Raw genomic sequence first — 19,585 nt, forward strand, 5'->3', positions numbered from 1 at the left:
CGTAACAATACAAAGCGGGTTGAAAATTGGCGAAGTTATTTTATTAAGTGATCTCAATAAAATGACACTATTGAAATGTGGAAATATTGAAGAATTATTTTTGAAGAATTGTAAAATCAATGGCTGAATTACAAAAAAAAACATTAATGACAAGTAAATGAAATCACAAGCAAATCCTGATCTTTTTTTAATTAAAATGCATAAAAAACTACATCATTAGCACACAATGAATGAACAAAAAGAGCATATTTCAGAACCAAAATTACAAACGTACAATGAGTGAAAAAGACAGTTTGTTCTACAGGAGTGTGTTGTGCTTTTTTAGCTCTTTCAGCATGATTATAATCTGTGCACATTACAAACATCACAGACTCGTGGCCTTCAGTGATATTCACTTCACTGGCAACATTTGGGATTTGTTCCAAAACATATTGAGCTTCGCTGCAGCCCACATAGACATCTGCTTTTAAATAACTAAATGATTTGGAACGCTTTACACAGGCATAAATAAGCTGCGCACGTTTTGTTACAGCCGTGTAGGAAGCTCACTAGGTTTTGGATCAGAGCCTTGGCGTCAACAGACGGTTCAATGCAACACACGATACAAATCAGTATTGATAGTGGAAATAAATAGATGCATTTTTGGTCTTATTTTGGGCCAGCAAATATTAATTTAGCCTGATTTGGATTACCCAGCTCAATCATAATCAACAATCACAACAAACTCACATACGATGAGACGACAGGTTTTGATATCCACAGACATTAATAGATACGGACTGAGGCACTGAGAGAATTATGAAACGCTACTAAACTCAAATGCTTCCCGTAGCACGGGTTTCTATTACCCAGAAGTCCTCGCAGGAGAGAATTGACTCCCACCTGTAACTAGACCAGCTCACATTTTGAATCCATCTTTCCTGTAGACTGCAGCTTGAGGCGATAATCAAGGGCAGGCACAATGGGAAGGAAAATAACCGCCGCCATAAAGGCATCAAAGCGGCCGTGAATCAAGCTGAACACGGGCACTTCTGCTTGGATAACAAGGCCTGGAGGATGACCAATGATTGCGAAAGGAGATATGGCTCTCTTCATCCATCTTTCTACTTGTTTCCTTTGCTCTTTTGGGGCTCTCCGCCCTCAGGTGAAGGCAGCAGGTGTGAGCATGGGAAAAACCTCTGGGTTATGGGCTGAAATATTCACTAACACCTGTTACGCGAATGTGTGTGTGTGTGTGTGTCATGGCCACTTTACCCTCCTTGTATGAGCATGTGCACGGTTTTGTTATTCAAATAATCGAGACTGATCTCCTTTCAAACGTGCCCAATTATTGTCTCCGATTTCAGTCATTCCAAGAACAAGGTAGGAAAAATAGACACATAATGTAAGTGCTTAGAGCAACATATTTTTCACACTTTAGAGACATAGATGACAACAGGTGATTGTTGGACTCTTTGGCTTGTGAGGACTGAAGGCTTTCAGGCAGTATGACTAAATATCATGTGGAACTCAATCTGGTAAGAATGTCTCCATTATGTGGTTTACAAGGACATATAACATCTTAAATAAATGTTTTAGTGCATTAAAGCTGCATTGGAAAAACATAGACATTACATTAAAATTTGTTTTGTATAATTTAGAAAGAATATATTACAGTAGCACAACTTCCAATTTTATATTAAAACAAAGATTAAAAATTCAATTGAGAAAAAAAGAAAAGAAATACGAAATGCTTGTGACCCAGAAACGACCCGGAATAGGAACGAGTCTACTTTGGCTCAAATAAATTAAATAAAAAAAATGGAAAAAAAATACACAAACCATAAAATTGAGAGCAAACAGATCAGAATCGTTTTAAGAAACTGCAAAGTCATAAAAAGCGATCAACACTGAGAAAGAAATAATTACTCTTAAAACTATTCCAAAAAAGACAAGTCTCCACAAGTTCAAAGACAAATTAATTGTTTGTGATTTTGGTGAAAAGCAAGACACCAAAGAAAAAATGAAATAAGAAAAATCAAACACCTGTCTGTCTCTGGATTATAGACAGTGTTTTACGTTTCTACAAATCAAGAACCCACAGCTAAAGGGTGAATCTCACAAAAACACATCCAGATCACATTTCACCCCAAAATCTAAAGAAAAATAAGTTGATGATTTTGTGATTTTGCATAATACATCATTATGTTTTGTATTACAATAAGAATCTGAGGGTCAAATGTGCTTCATTTTGAAAAAAAAAAAAATTATGAATGACAAATTTTCATTTTCAGCAAAACATTCTCAATAAATATGACCTGGATATGTTCCTGACGGGTTTTGTGATTCACCCTAAAATCCTTTTTCTTTTTGTAATTAAAAACCCATTGTCACAAAGCTCACATTGACCACATTTGTATTATATGATCACATCTCACCATTTCAAGACTATTTCAGCAATTTTGGAAAGTACCTGAAAGTTCGCGGGGGCGACATTTTTGGTATATTTACACATTAAAAGTCCCACGGTCCTGCAGCTCCGTGAAGCTCTTTCATACTGTCTGCATGACAAACGCTTTCATCTCTGCAGCGTTTCGTGGTTGCAAAGCACTCTGGGAATTACAGCTTTCAGGCAGTTTGGTTTGTAAGGCTGGATGAATTGTCTTTTTTCAGTTACAGGCCCATCAGAATATGTCCATGAGGAACCTGCTTTTCTTTGGTTTGTTCAGCTTTTTCAGTAACAAAAAAGTCGCTGATATATTACTATGGGATGCCTTTTCTTCCTTTTTTTTTATGATCATTTTTACTCTATCTATATACACACCTTAATTTCCTGCGAGACTTCAGTTTTGGTCCGTTTCTGTGCCGTATGGAGCGTCCAGAGCAGTCTGCCAAACTAACTTCAGGTCATTTGATCACGATCAGCGGTTGACGTCATAGAAGGACAAAGGGACATAAAACGATCAAACATGCAAGACTTTCACCTTTCCTCTTAACTCTTTCTCAGTAAGGCCTCCAGACGGACTCGTCTATGCGCGTCGACGCACTCATCGCTGTGGGCGAGTTGCTGTGGCTCCCGTCGGCATCCACGCCGTCGCTCTGGTTCCCGAGGCTGGCGTTCAGCAGGCTGTTGTTTCCTCCAGCGGTGACGCCGGCTCCACCGGCCGCCGTGCAGGACGTCAGCATGCGGGTGGGTGACCTGTCGCCTCCTGATCCGGTGCCGCCGGTCGGAACCATGGAGAACTGGTAGGAGCCGGACCCGGTGCCGTAGTACAGGTGGTACGGCGAGGAGTTGGTCTGGAAGTGTGAGTTCTGGTTCTGGTTGCCAGGATAGGGAGGAGGCAGGTAGGTGTGGTAGCGGCTGGAGGTGGGCATACCGGCTACACTGAGACCACCGATTCCAGTGCTGGACGGGTTGGCAGAGTAGCTGAAAGCACCCGGGTAATGCATGTGTGAATCCGAGAAACGAGGAGCCGTTAATGGAGACAGAGACGGGAAAGATGTCCTCTGCTGGAACAGCTCCGAACCTGAAGATAAAGAAAGTGACAGTTTAACATCTAAACAATTTCAAATGATGGATTAAATCATTTTAAATTAAATAAATAATGCAAAATGTTTGTGACCCAGAAATGATCCAAAGTAAGAATGCATCTTCAAATAAGTTCAAATAAGAGTTCAAATAAATCACTCAAGTCAAGGAATAGAACATTTCACCCCAAAATCAAAACAAAAATATTATTTTGCAAAAAGATAATGATGCCTGTTTTTGTAAACGTAAATGATTTGATCTTTTTTTGTTGCATTACAGTAATAAGAATTTGAAACAACAATAAGAAAAACAGAATGCAAGTAATGTTTACATTTTTACTAATTTCAATAATAATAATAAAAAATTCAGACCAAGACTGAATTAAATAAAGTTAAAAAGTAAAATGTTTATTTAAAAATATAAAATAGTATTAAATAATAAATTAATAATAAAATAAATAAAATGATTATAAAATCTTACATTTTCATAACTTTACCATTTAAGTGATTATATTATTATACTAATATATTCATATTTAATATGCCTTCTATTAAAATGATCTGTCAAATTCATCAGAACCCTATTGAGAGGCTGATCTAGCGCTAACTAATGTCATTTGTGAACGCCTGATAAATTGTAAAAAGAGAGGAGAGGAAGAAGATGATGAAGACTGGTATGTTCTGGTTTTTTTTTTTTCATTTAGTGTTCATGTCCTGTGCGAACAGGTGTAAGGGAAACAGAATCTGTGCACCTGCACACAAACACAAACTGCTGCCCGTTTCTGCCAGTTTGTTCTGTTTTCTGGCTTGATTTTTCTGCTTATTGCCCACATATGAGCGAGGGCTGCTGGGATACTGGTGCAGGCTTTGGCATGCAGGCGCCTGAGGGAGGAGAATGCCGTCTGTGCGTGCCACTGACTCGTTTAAAAGTCTCTCCCCCGTTTGTCTGGGGCACTGAGTCCATTTACAAACAGAAACAGAGGAAAAGAGAGAGAAAAGCACAGTTCCATTTCAATATCCTCAACTTCTGTTTTCCCCCTCTCTCTTTCTCTCAGAGGGGTGTTGACTTTCTCTTTTACACTTTTAGGGGGCCAGGATCTGATTCGAACCGAGGAGAATTCAAGATGTCAGCTGCTGTTGATTCAACTGAAATGGCCACATATTCCAGCCAGACTCACGCGCACGCACACACACACACACACACACACACACGTTTTATTATGGCGACTTTCGATTGACATAATGATTTTTATACTGTTCAAAATGTGTATTCTATCCCCTAAACCTACCATCACAGAAAACTTTCTGCATTTTTTGTTCAAAAAACATCTTTGTGGGGATATTTTGTCCCCATAACACAGGACCACACACACACCATACGAGATTAATTACTAAAAGCGGAAATCTGACAAATGAGTTGAGAAACAGCTGCAAACCAGATATAACACCCAAACCGTAGACATTGTTAACCCTCATTACCCTCACAGACACACACAGATTCAGACTCAGTGTCTCCCTCTAGTGCCTCACAGGATACTAACTAAATGAAAGTTTCCAGAATGATGCTCTAGTCTAGAACATCCCCTTGGTGGATAGAAAGAAACATATTGGTATTGTTATTATAAAAATTGAGAGTTTCATTTCATGCCTGGCCAATGAAAACTTGCATATAGTGCCATATTAATATGTTTTGACATACTTTATGATGTTTGTACCACAAAAATCATAAAAAACACATTATTGACCCCCTTTCGAAGACCACTGCTCTAGAGAATTACTAGTTTGCAGAGTTTCCATGATGTTTCACAGGATCTACATTAGTATCAGTGGAAAAACTCTTTAAAAGAGCAAAGAAAAGGAAAGCATGTGGTATAACCCATTATTATGTAATTTTCCCCTTTAAAAATATTTATATTAGTGATGAAAAGTCAAGTCAAGTCAAATATATTTATATAGCGCTTTTCACAATACAGATTGTATCAAAGCTGCTTCACAGTATCAATCAAAACAACTTAACAGTGTTTGTTTATTACTGGAAAAGACATCCAAGTTTGGTAGAGCTGATCAGTGGTATGATGGGTCATTTAATTTGAATATCCCCAACTGAGCAAGCCGAAGGCAACACCTTAAAATAACATTATAAAGATGAAAAAACAATTATGGGGGAAATAACTTAAAGAAAAAAATATTACTATTAATGAACATTAATACATTAATATTAATTGAAACGGTTAAGGGAAAAAACACGTTTTTTACAGAAACAATATTAATATTGAATATTAATATAAGAAATATTCTATTATATTGGTTTGGGTTTTCCCGTTTTTGTCCACACGATTCAAATTAAAATGAATAAAACAGTTAACCGGATTTTTTAGCAGAAGCAATATTAATACAAATAAAAAAATATAATATTTTATAATATAATGTAAATAATATTAACATTATTATAAGTCTTATTTGTTGATGACTAGTCAGAAGGGGGAATTGTTCTTCCATGGCAATTTAGAACTTCTTTAAAATAATACATTTAATGGTTTCCTGAGAATTCCCATTTCAGTTTGAGAATATGGTGAACGTTGTTGTTATCCTTCCCCCATCAGTGAGCAGTTCAGTTCGCCGTGTTCCACTAGCCCACAGTCAAGCGTGTAACCCGGCTCACTACAGAGGTTTGCCTCATTTGACTGCTGAGTTTGTTTGTTAACAGAAGAGCAAGCAGTAGCTAGTCAGCAGGAATTGTGCATGTTTGTGTGAGGATCAGGGTTCTGGTGAGGATGCAAATCTCGGCCCTCACCTGTAAAATGGCCATGCAAAAACAGATGGATTACACCTGGACCAGGCAAATCATGTGGCCAGGAGAGAGAAAGACATAAAGACTGAAATATATACTTGTTACTCTGTATATAATCTAATCAAATCCTGTATATTTGCGTCAGGACAATGCAGGATATCAAAAATACCACATATCTAACAATCATACAATAAAGTGGATCCCAGACTTGCTTACTTGTTCATGGTTTGAGTTTCTACAATGTGGTTTTATGCTCAACTGGTGAAACAAACCCACAGGAACCAACCAAACTATTGCTACAACTTGTCAAATATACAGTGGCCCCAAACTATTACTTTTAACCAACTGTTGTTGCACACTATGGACATGTTCCACTAACGTTTGACAACCATTTTGTATATATATATTAAAACTTACAAGTGTGTATATCTATTATAAGTGTGACTTTAGTGTCTAGATGCTTTTTGGGGTCACTGTAAATGCAGGCAGAGCAACTTTAACCTAATACTATTATAGCCTAGTTTTCCAAGTAGGTAAAAGACTGAAGTAGCTCAATGTTTGCACTGGATGTTGATGATTCATGATAACTGAAGGTAATGGCATATCACTCCGACAGGCAGAGAACCTGAGACGAAGGCAAACATGTAGATCTTGCGTGTTTATGTTAGAGCTGTAGTCCATAAGACAACACAGCATGTCGCATGCAAACTATCTCCTCTCCGACATGTGCCGCGCTGCGATCTCATACATCAGGACGGGTCAGGTTACCATTCACAAACATCTGATACTGTCCTGGAGATTTACAAATCAGGTCATTGACTCAAGACCTGGATCACAATGAGACACGTTTGTGAATAGATCAGGAATGCTTCTCTTTTTCTTTTTTTTGACCTTGTTGACTCTAAAATCCATTTGTTGAAATGACTGTATTATTATTGATCCAAAAATCACAACTATTAAGCAGCTTTTGCTTTTCTAGGACATTGAAAGGAATCAATATTCAGTTCTTTCGGAAGCAATTATTATGAAATATAAGAACGGTTGGATCTCATTATTCCTGCAGGCGTTTTTGATCGCCGCAGTTCAGAGCGGTGAGTCAACATTACACTCACGCAAGTCTGCAGCAGAGAACACATGCTATCTGAACCAACAGGACAGAGAAAGCACTACTTCATATCACAATCGTTTTTAATGGACAGCAATGAGATGAAGAGCAGAAGGAAACTCCTCAGATGTTTCCCCTATAAGAAAAAGACCCAAGTATCTCTTCTAAAGTTTCAGACGCAATCTCAAACACGTCTCATGCTGAGCTCAGGAAAGCCTCAGGAAAGCCATTTCTCATCAAGTTCTTCCAAGACCAAATGATCTGAGCTATTCACGTTCTTTTTACTGTATGTCAACAATTAAAGCTGCAGTCGGCAAGTATGGTAGATTGAGTGGACTTAGGCAACATTTTGAATGTTTACAACTCTCAGGGCCCTCTATCAACGGATACCCTCCCACCGAGTCCGTGCTCGTCAGTGCGTGTGCACCAGGTTATCTGTGAACGCGCCCGTCTCATCAGCATCCATCAACACCATGGAGTATTTGGAGGTATGCTGTCCTGGCTAATGTACCGATAGATTGCAATTGCTAACGTCATTTATACTCTAAATGAGCTTACTTGATTTCCCGCCATCACTCTTCGTTACTGCGCTGCATGTGATTGTAACGTGCGCGAGGCGTGTGCCGGATCTGTGATTGACAGTCAGATCTCACACCCCCCTGCGCTGATTGGACATGATGAACCGGGAGCTGTGGATTTTTGCAAAACAAATTACACGCTCCAGGTGGAGTTAGAAGCTCGGGTTTTTTTCTAAAACCACTTTATTTATGTTGTTCTGTCGGATTATCGTGTCGATTTCACTGAATATGATCAAAAAAATGTTGCCGACGGCAGCTTTAATACATTTTTGCTTTAAAGATGTAGAAGAGAAGAGAAACATCCGATACAAAATTGATACTTAAATGAGAAATATTTACAAACCTCATTAAATCTTCTAAGCAATGTAAGAGGAAACTCTGAGCAATAAAATGATTTTCTGGTCAACTTTGCAATACTATGATCTGATCTGATCATGATTCCATATTTGATGGTTCGAGAACAAATATCTAAATTCTGAAATTGAATTTTGTCTTCCAAATAAGACTGAAAAATCTGCTTGAATGAAGTTTTAAAACTGTCTTTGGCAACGTAAACACTGCAAAGAATGACAACCACAGATAAATGTAGGAGTCGACAAGCAAAGTTTTTGTGCTATTTTTGATACATGAAAATATGCAGAAGAAAATCACTCCCATAAATACCTACAGGGCCCTATCTTGCACTCGGCGCAAATGACTTTGTACACTGACGCATGTATCATTCCTATTTTGCACCCGCGCAAAGCGGACTTTTCCCTCCACAGACGCACGTCGGTAAACTAAGAAATACACTTGCGCTCCCCGGGGCGGTTCAGCGCAAAGAGGAGGCGTGTTCCGGCGCAAACTTTCCCTCATGCTATTTTGCTGTTCTATAAAACAATTGCGCCACTGACCAGAAAAAACCTAGTCTAAAGTCAGTGGCGCGTTGCGCGTTGTTCATCAAGCTATTTTAAGGGCGCATGCTTGGCCATAATCAATGTAGCGTGTGCACAATGCGCATACACTTTGATTCTCTCATCTTAGCAGCAGTTTTCATTTTTGCAAATCATACATTATTAGGCTACGATAGATAGATAGATAGATAGATAGATAGATAGATAGATAGATAGATAGATAGATAGATAGATAGATAGATAGATAGATAGATAGATAGATAGATAATTTATTGTAAAAGCATACATGAAGCTTACACATTTACGCAAATTATCATACGCCTGTTTAACAGAAGTTAATTTGGGTGGGTTTCTCAAACTTTCTCCATCCCCAATGTCACTTCTCTGTGTTTTACGGCCCTGACGAGAACGTTGCTCTCCTCGGCTGTGAACCGCTCCTGGCGCGCGCCTGGCAAATCCGCCGTTATAATAGGAATCCGCTTTAGAACAAGCGCGCCTGCTCTTAAAGGGAATGTGAGATGACGCTCTGATTGGTTTATTTCACGTTACGCCCAAACCACACCTATGAATAATGAAGCTACTTCGGACCAACCCCTTTTAGATTTGCGCCAGGCGCAAGAGGCATTTATCCCGCCGGGAAAATAGCAACAGCGCCGGGATCCGCCCACAAAGTTACTTGCGCTTTACGCTTTGACACTTGCGTTTCAGATCGTTAAAATAGGGCCCACAGACTGTACAGACTGAAATGAAACACTCAGTAGAAGAGTGACAATATATTTGGCTGCAGTGTGCATGTGGCCTTTAATAAACGTCAAATATTTCCTCCCTTTACAGAGCAGGGATTATGATGAAACTGCCACCTGGTGTTTTGAAAAATGCCACCTGACAAACTGCAAGTCTATTAGGAACAATAAATCAGTCAAAGTGCAATTAAAGAAAGCTATAACTTAAATGTCACACGGGCTGGTGGGTGTTTGTGTGTGGTGGAGGTAAAAATGACTCAGCTGGATTGGATGTTTGGGGTTTGCGGGAACAGGAAGGGCAGGAATCCTGCGTCGCCGCGGGGAAGGAAAACCATGCCAGCACCAGGTATGTGGCCGTGTGTCCATGGCAGCGAGAGTTTGTGTTTTCGAGTGAGAGTGTTTATATGTGTGTATGTGCCAAAGCAGGTGGGTGTGTGTGTGTATTTCACACACAGAGAATGTTTATTGTTGTTTCTGGGTCCATGCATGTGTGTGCGTGTGAAAGCGAAAGTATATACTTTTTTTTACATTCTGTTTGTTTCAGCCCCTCCACAAAAATGCTGCATTTTGATTGGATCATTAATATTATGATTCACCCATTAGGACTGCAAGACACCCACACACATCTGTATATCAAATAAGTAATTTGAGGACAACAGCGTGTGTGTGTGGTTTTTGATGATCTATATTATTTAAAAAGATGGGTGGGTATGGAATAGATCGCCACAAAAAGGAAATAAAGAAAGTCAAAAAGGGTTTGGAACGACATCTTTGTGTGAATTATTCTATTTGGACATAATGTGTACCAGTGTGTGTTTGTAAATCTCTTACTTGACCAGCGTAAGTCGTCTTCCACTTTACATGTCTTCAGTGCAGGAGGGTCCATCTGATCTGGCCATAATCCTGCACCAAAAACATATACATATTTAATCACTTGTCAACTGGTAATACAATACACACACACTTAAAATATGAATTCAAAAATAAATAAATAATAAAGCGATATGTGATATTGCTAAAAAAAATCGTAATATTTTAAATCCCTTTGACATTATTTAAGATATCTATTAATTTGCTCTTAATTTGTATTTGAGCTTAACAATTTCTGTAAATTAACACAAATAATAATAAAATAAAATGTAATTCATATGCAGTGATATAATAACACGTAACGATAAATTTTTTAAAAACCAACATAAATATTAATGCAATAAATAATAAAGCGCTGTTAAAAGTATATGCAGTTAAAAGAAAATTCTATATACTTTTTTGACAAAATTTAAGATATCTTTATATTGATATTTATGTATTTGCTATTTATTTACATACTTTTTTTTTTAAATTGACAAAAAATATATATATATATTTTCACTTATATGCAGCAATATAAATATATAATAATAAACAGCAATTTTTATCAACACATATTTTCCTTGAACATTTTATTAAATGTAAACATTTTAGAATTTGAGAAAAATGAAACATTAATTGTTGAATCGGTTTTGAATCAGTTCACCGAACGAAACAGACAGTTGACTAAAGTGATTATTGGAAGTCATCTGAACTCACCAACATAATTTTTGCTAATGAAGCTTAACCCGGAGATGCTGTTGCTTAATTTTAATTTCATTTTGGCAGCAAAATCATCATGAATAAACAGTGAATATTATAACCGCCCAGCCCTTTCTGTGTGTGTTTGTAGGATTGCGACAGAGTGAATTTGTCCACACACGCTCAGTGTGAAAGAGCTGCTAGTGTTTTCATCAAAGGTGCTGAGAAAAACAAACTTGAAATCTTATGCTAGTTTCATGTTACACACACACACACACACACACACACACACACACACACACACACGTTAGAGCTCCATCTGTCAAAATGCATGTGTATGAGTAGATAACTTTGAAATCTTTCTGTTTTGCTGATAAGCCAAGAAAAGTATCAGCGTGTCACGAGGAATGATATTTTGGGTTTCTGTTGAAGGTGTGTGTGATTATCACATATCTTATCTTTAGCGCGTGATGCCTGTGTGTGTGTATGATCTGAGCTTTTAAATCACTCCATCAGCATTAACACGCAGCTGTCTCTCACACACAAACACAACAGTCGCTGCACGAGTCTAAAATAAGTTACTTTGGGAAATATAGAGTATGTTTGTGTGTGTGTGTGTGTGTGTGTGTGTGTGTCAGCGCACTGAACTGCCAATTTGACATGCAAATGAATCTTGTTTGCTCTCAGTCCGAGATGAGATAGTTGTTACAAGCTAATCGTTGCAACACACACATACACGTATGAGATATGAGACGTATGCAACTACATTTTTACATTTTCTGAGAAAAATATGAGTGGTGCTTGTCCATGCAAAACTTGCCAGCATGATGCAAGTCGCTGGTTTCTAGAGTGTTCTGGAGGGATGATTGATACCCAAGTCATATTCTGGTCAGACGGCCCGAGTCCCTCCTTCACTACAAGTCTACTCAATTTGCCCATTTTATTTCTAAAGTCATAAATCAGATCAGATCCAAAAATACAAGCAAATATGTCCTTAACAAGCATTATGGGACATGTTACACACCAGAGTTTAATAGGCTAAGGAGTTTGAATAAATCCCTTTATCCATAAGTATGTGCAATAGTAATAATGATGCTTGGCTTAGCAAACACCACTAATGGCACACTGTTCCCAGGTCTCTCTCTCTCTGGTTTTCTCTGCACAATGATAAATTCTTCTGTATAAATGCTCTTATTCAGACCACAGCTGGTGCTTCTGCTGAAAATAAACATCTCACTCAAATATTTTGATTGGCCATTGCACAACGTCAATAACAGACAGATCTCTACTGCTATTAAAGTAGTGTCACATAAACTGTCTGTGAGCAGTACAATATGTGCGTAACTGAGAGCTTTGTGCATCTCTGACAGGACTCGTATGAAAGTAACTCGTCTATTTTTGGCTATAATGCCAACCAACAGCAGTGCAGATTGACTGAACTACTGAATCAGTTTGTTCTAGTGAATCAGTTCAGTCAGGCTGTTCATGTAAATGATTAATTCATTGATCAAATAAACAATTTACTGATTCATTTAAATACCCTGTTGTGAAGTACTAAGGATAGATGGTGTGTTTTTTCTATCTATATGAAATACATAGAGAGAGAGAGAGAGAGAGAGAGAGAGAGAGAGAGAGAGAGAGAGAGAGAGAGAGAGAGAGAGAGAGAGAGAGAGAGAGAGAGAGAGAGAGAGAGAGAGAGAGAGAGAGAGAGAGAGAGAGAAGCTGTATAACACTGAGTGGAAATGCAGGCTTTCCTCAGTACCAGCAAAAACAAACACAGCCACCATGAAGTCTGGTTATATGTCAGATCTTTCACCACACCTCCTTAAAACTCTCAAACGCTCTCTGAAGTCACACACACACAGTCTTATACTGCTTGCCATTATTTTGTGAAAATTAAGAACGTTTCCTTCCAGCTCTCATGTCATATAAACCATATTAAATAATATATGAATATGATAATTTACAAATTTCTTATTTAATAAATATATAACAACATATAATGAATAGAAATTAAAAATATTAATTTCACAGATATATTTGATGTGTTTGTCAGTAACGCAGCATGTGGGATGTGTGTGAGCGCATGAGTACACACCACACAGCTCTGCCCGCATCTCTGTGCGCTTGTACCTTTATTCTCTTCAATGAACTCCCTCTCCGTTTTCGTTTGTTTATTCCTTGTTCGTTTTATTTTCATCTGAAGCAAGTTGCTGCATGCTAACTAATGCCAACTTTAATTCGCCTCCCTGCTCCTCTGGCATGACAATATGTGTGTGTACGTGTGTTTGTGGGACGGCGCTGTGTGCTTTTACAAATCTGTTTAACTATGAACCATGTCTGTGTTTGTGCTGTGAATTTTGTAACTTAATATCTGTTTACAGTCATCAACAATCTGCTAACCTCAAGACTCCGGGATGATGCAATCAACACCAGACACACACACACACACACACACACAGTTTGCATCACTCAGGTGGAATGAGAGACCATCTAATTACTGTGTGATGAAGGTAATAAATCTGATTAAACATGTCTATCTTACACATGTCTGTCTGCAAACCTCATACCACACAGAGCTGTCTGACAGAATGTGTGTGTGTGTGTTAAGATTTAGATATAAAGATGAAGTGGGGACGATACGAGAGACAGACAGAGAGACAGTGTTAATATCAGACATAACAGTAAGGTTTTGATGTATCACACACACAGGCCTACAGCAGTGACAGTCTCCCGACAGCTAAAGCTCTGTTAATGTGTTATGTCTGCTAGAAATGTGTGTGTCGGCAGTCTTGGCCTCTGACAGCTCCATGAAGACATAATTCCTGTCCTAATCCACCTGCAGATATGGATCCTCGAGGTACTTTGCACACTCCTGACGCGGTAAGTGTAAATCTCCCATTCTTCTCGCGCTGAGCTCTGGATGAGTTACAGCTTTGGTTTTGCAGGAATGCTTGTGTAAGAGTCCACCCTTCAGAAATCAGGTCAATCTGATGGAGGAATTTACCAAAAACCCCAAACAAAAACACCACTGAAACATCCAGCGCCTCTAATTCAACAGCTTATGATGGATAAACTACTCATAAATAATGAAGGTTAAGAAAGAAACCACACTTTTATGGGTTCCGGTTGACCATTACATCATGTCCTAACCAAACACAAGCTATTGTTTGTCTAAATGCCTTGAAATAGAACAAAATTAAATATATATTAGATAAAATCAGATACTTTTTATATAAATAAAAAACAACAAAATGATATATCTGATGTTATATATACGTATATAGTCTATATATATGTTATGCATAATAATGTTTAACTAATCATATTTTATACTAATATAAAATATATTTTATCATTATATCAATTCTAATATTTTTTTTCTTAATATAATTATTACATATTTTTATAATAATTATCATTATTCTCATTATATATTATAAATTATTTGACTTCAAATGCGAATGGTCAAAAGAATAAAAGAAAGATGAAAGAACTATGATATGCCCCTCGGGAGCATTTGGTCTTTCTCGCTTTTTGATGGATCGTAGAGAGATGTGAGTCACGACTGCTTAGATAATCGTAAACACACGACAACTCTGTTTGAGTTTTTACAAAATATGAGCGATTCTGCCTACACTACAGATGCAGTGAGCAAACAAAAACAAATAAAAAAGGCGAAATTGTTTAACGAAATGACAAAATCAAAGCCAATCAAAACATATCTGATGTTTGATACACAAGATTTCGCCGTGTATCCAGCTTACAAACACTATCCAACTTACAAATGGAGAGTAGTGAGGAATAAATTCATGAGTTTACGACCCTAACGGTTGAAAGAACTAAACGAAATGCTCATGAACGCTTGATCTTTCTTAGCTAATGACTGTGCTGAGCAGAGCTATGAGAGTTTGATTGAAACGCGAGTCACGACTGCTCAGATGGCCATAAAAACACACCAGTTTGAGTTCTTTAGAAATGTGAGTGATTCAGTCTACACTGCAGAAACAGTGAGCAAACAAGAATGAATAAAAGAAGCACATTTCAGCAACACACACACATTGCCGCCGCGTATGAGAACAGGTGGACGAGTGAAGGGTGGGGTGCGAAAAGTGCCTGGGTGTGTATGTTTATTTGAGCGAGAGGGACAGAAAATAGAAAGATAGACTGTAAGCGAAGTGCATACGTGCCTTGGAGAGTGTGAGAGTTTTGCTGTTTTGCTAGCAGACATCATGCTCAAAGGTCTTTACATGCGTCTGAGAACGTATCCTCGCCCACTATCACACACGCTGACGTGGGAGCCGAGATCGAGAGGGGTTGCTAGATTCCAGACGTCGAGGTGCGAGTTGTTGTGACGAGCTAACGTCTGACTCTAACAAACACATACACAGGATCTGTAGGGCATCCAGGGACAAAACACACCTGGTATCTGTGTGGTGCTGGAGGGACTGTAATGGGATTGGTGGGGGCGGGCGGTCCCGTTGCCAGGGTTCATCCTCAGACTGGCCCTCTGGAAACGCTCGATGTCACTCAGGCGATCGGAAAACTGCTTGTGAGGGTCGTCCGGCTTCACACGGTGACCTGCAGAGAGAAATGCAATGCGTCATTAGAATGAGAATGAACCGGAACATACATTTGACTCATCCCCTCAGTTTTTGTAAAGACACTTATTTGAAATAAATCAAGCCAGAAATGTGAAACTTGTTAAAGCACTTCAATGACTAATTTAGTTGTCTTGTTTATGCAAATAAACTATATGGTTATGGATTACATATATAACATTCCCTCTCTGGTATCATGCACGTACTACATGAAAGTTACCAAGTCAGTAAGAAATGTTGTCACACTACTCTCATACATCCATAATATAATTTCCATAATATTCATGTACAGAACACACCCTTTCTCTTTATAAAAAGGAAATATTTTCATATAGCAATTCAAAATACACAGGCAGCTGCCTTTTAACTAACTTATGGAACCTGATTGGGAACACTTCACATAGGCAGCAACTCACACAGGAACAGAGTTGGGTATAACGCGTTACAAAGTAACGCGTTACTGTAGTGTAATTACATTTCGTGATAACGCAGTAATGTAACTCATTACATTTAAAATGTATGTAATTTGATTACAGTTACTAATGTCAATAAAATTAAGTTACTTGCGTTACAAATGTATTGTTAAGAAAAAATATTAAGTAAAATACATTTCTAATCACGTTTGGCGCGGCTGCGTCAGTTAATGAGCATGCGCTTTAATGAATTACCGGAGAACGCGGCTGCTAAAATGGACGCAGACGTCTACGGGGGGCGGGGACGGGGTAGCTTTCTTATAACGTAAAGAAAGCTAGCCGCGGTCCTTCTCTACAGATGCAGCTATCTCGTCGTCATTAAAGGCGGAAGCGGCGGCGCGCGGCGGCCGTTGTCCGTCAGTAAGCGACTCGAGTGAAGCTGGTGAAGCTGGAAGGCGCACCGGCGAGCTTTAACGGGCTGGAGAAGGCTCGGGGACCCGCTGAGTACGGCGCTTTAACGGCGCGGCACTACAGCGGGCTGGCCCGTTTCCCTGACGACTCGCGGGCAGAAGGGGGGGAGGTCCACACATAGACATAATAGTCTATGGGTCCACAGAGCTCGCCCAATTAAATTACGGAAAGAACTGAGTTTCACTTTGTAGTGTATTTTTGTGTAGTTTTAATATGTTTTCAAAGTAACTTGAAAGTAAAGTAATTAGTAATCAGATTACTTTTTACATGCAATAATCAGTAATGTAATCAAATTACAATTTTAAAGTAGTAATTGGTAATTTGTAGTGGATTACTTTTTTTGAGTAACTTACCCAACTCTGCACAGGAACAAGCACACTCACAAATGATTGCAATACAGTTTGACATTAGCATTACACAAAACTAACAACATCATGTTCTGATAAGCAAAAAATACACAAATATTGTGTAAAATGCTCTGGAAAAGAGCTTATGGCTTTCAGACAGAGCTGTGTACTCAGTCGTGACTCATGTAATGCTTGATGATCCACAGAGGAAATCACCAAGAAAAACCTCGCTATGAGTGTGTGTGTGTGTTTATCACTGACAATAATTTGCCATCCCACTTCAATAGCCATTACACACACACACACTATCATCATCATCATCATCATATGTGTAGTCTGGTCAGCTCTAATGGATGAGTTTAATGTGACTATCAGTGGCTTGTGTGAAGAACATGTGAACATTTTGTGGTTTTTAATGTGGAGTAATGGCTGTATTTGAATGTTTTATTCAGATATAGAGAGATAACAGACGCTGTGATATGGATTTTGTGTGTTCTTGCCCTCTCTTTCACCCAAGGGCAATGCATCACTCCACGTTTTTCTTTACCCCTGGGGTAATATTTCTGTTAGTTTATCGCTCCCTCCATTTGTTGCCATGCATTGTCTCCCTCTCTCATTCGATCTAAATGATAAATAGTCTTTTTTTTTGGTACTTTTTGGTTTGTTTATAAAGTGTGAGATAAACAAACACATAATCCCAGAGGAAAGAAAAAAATTTCTCAGTTGTTTCTCCTAGACTGCAATGAGATTAAATAGAAAACAACTAAAGACTTTTTTCCCCTATACTTTTCAGATGTTTCACGAGAAAAAGAAGAATTCTCACAAGTGTTTGAGAAAAGATCTCAACAATGTCTCCAAAATATACTCTTACTGTATGACTCATTTGTGTCTATTTTTATTTCTCTCAAAAATAAATGCAAAACAACTGAGATCTCCTGAGATGGCACAAAAGAGCAGTCAAATGCAATGCATAGTCATAAATATGACTTTTATTTAGCCTCAGGCACTAACTTTTAGTAAGCATTTGTTTTAAAGCTGTACTCTTAAGTCACTTTATTGTGACATACTGTATATCTTCTTAATGCAGTTGTAAGGTCATACAGTTAAACCCTTTCTGTTCAGGCACTAGTGTGTCTCTCCTGCGGGGTCAAACCCTACATCTGCCCTGGCTACATTCACCCTGTCTGAATTATTATGGATGAATGAATATTTCATAGGTAAGGGGGCACTTAGACAGGAATGTTGACTTTTTGTGAGAATGATATCATAACCACAGGACACACACAGACACACTAATTAGAGTGGATCCCTCTCATGCACACATACACGCACATGTCATGGGGAAATGGACTGGGATGAACACAACTGCAAGACACTGTATGATGGAGATATAGATGTACACCACAACCTCTTAATAAAGATGTTCAAATCAAATTCTCACCTTCACATGCATTTGAATGTTTTACCATGGGTTAGGGTGTGTGTTATTTTTCATGCCGGATAGATTAATTTGTGCTGAAATGTAATTTGTCAAGTCACAAAAGAAGAAGCATCATCAGATTGTCAGGTTATACTATATCAGATTATATACAAATTATATAAACAATATATTTACAATGTAAACATATTTATCATTATCGATTATCATTTAATGACTCAAAGACACTTGGATTGGGTATTGAATGAATCAATGTTTTCGAATGAATCGGTTGAGTAAATGATTCAATGAATCATTCATTAAGATATCACTTAATTTCTTTCTGAATAAAAAATTAGTTCAACTCTTGAGTCTTTCATTCATTTGTCATGTGACAAATGCAATGAACTAAATGTTCATAATATGACCCCTGACTAATTTACACCAATAATGCGCAGATTGACAAGCAAACACAGACATATTTTCACCAGAAATTCAGTGTAAAAAGAAGAACAACCACAACTGACCAAACTAATGTTATGTCTTCCTCATCTTGACTAACTGTTTTAGCATTCGAGTAAAACCATCCTGCCCACTAACAGTTCTGGGATATAAGAAGTATAGCCATCGTCATCATTCATTCGATCTCGTACTTTCTGCGCATGGAGTATGTGTACACAGAGGCCCTCTCTGCACACTTTCAGCTTTCATACTTGCACTGATCAACTGACTGATACGCCCAGCTTCCTTCCTTCTCTCTCTCTCTCTTCATTCTCTCTCTTTAACGATGAAAAGAAAGAAACATATGTTCCCCTTTTGGACAGACAGAACACAGGCTCTTTTAGCGCTGGCGGAGTGTGTATGCATTTGGGCAGGACTGAAACTCAACATTTGCTGTGGAGGGCCAGACATGTTACGGCGGGCACACTGTTAATATTTATACGGGTGTCTATAAATGGGGCTGATAGGCACTTAATAACATTGTGAAATTGATCTGCACAGACTGAGGGTAACGCGTGCTTTAGCTCGACCGACTGAAGAAGGTTTGGAGCTGTAAAAAATAAGCAGGCTCAAATGGATTTTGCTGGATTTTCTGAAATGAGGGACGTTTACAAACAATTATTTTCAGTGTCATTACAATGATTCATTTTTTAAAGGAAATCTGCAA

The 19,585-nt window shown here is 38.3% G+C and overlaps 1 protein-coding gene across 3 annotated transcripts in view; it reads right to left on the reverse strand.

The window, feature by feature from the left end:
- Nucleotides 1-2,869: 2,869 nt before the first annotated feature.
- The window catches only part of runx3 (RUNX family transcription factor 3), a 57,051-nt gene continuing 40,335 nt past the window's right edge, over nt 2,870-19,585 (reverse strand). For all 3 annotated transcript variants that reach the window (XM_056250616.1, XM_056250615.1, XM_056250617.1), the window contains 3 exons: nt 15,591-15,749; nt 10,449-10,520; nt 2,870-3,506 (listed from right to left, as the gene is read on the reverse strand). In XM_056250616.1, the coding sequence (XP_056106591.1) occupies nt 2,983-3,506; nt 10,449-10,520; nt 15,591-15,749 (755 nt within the window). In that variant the 3' untranslated portion in view covers nt 2,870-2,982. The remainder of the gene's footprint in view (nt 3,507-10,448; nt 10,521-15,590; nt 15,750-19,585) is intronic.

This window comes from Rhinichthys klamathensis, unplaced genomic scaffold, assembly GCF_029890125.1.
Source record: "Rhinichthys klamathensis goyatoka isolate OS25496 unplaced genomic scaffold, OSU_Roscu_1.1 h1tg000072l_1, whole genome shotgun sequence".
Taxonomy (NCBI): domain Eukaryota; kingdom Metazoa; phylum Chordata; class Actinopteri; order Cypriniformes; family Leuciscidae; genus Rhinichthys; species Rhinichthys klamathensis.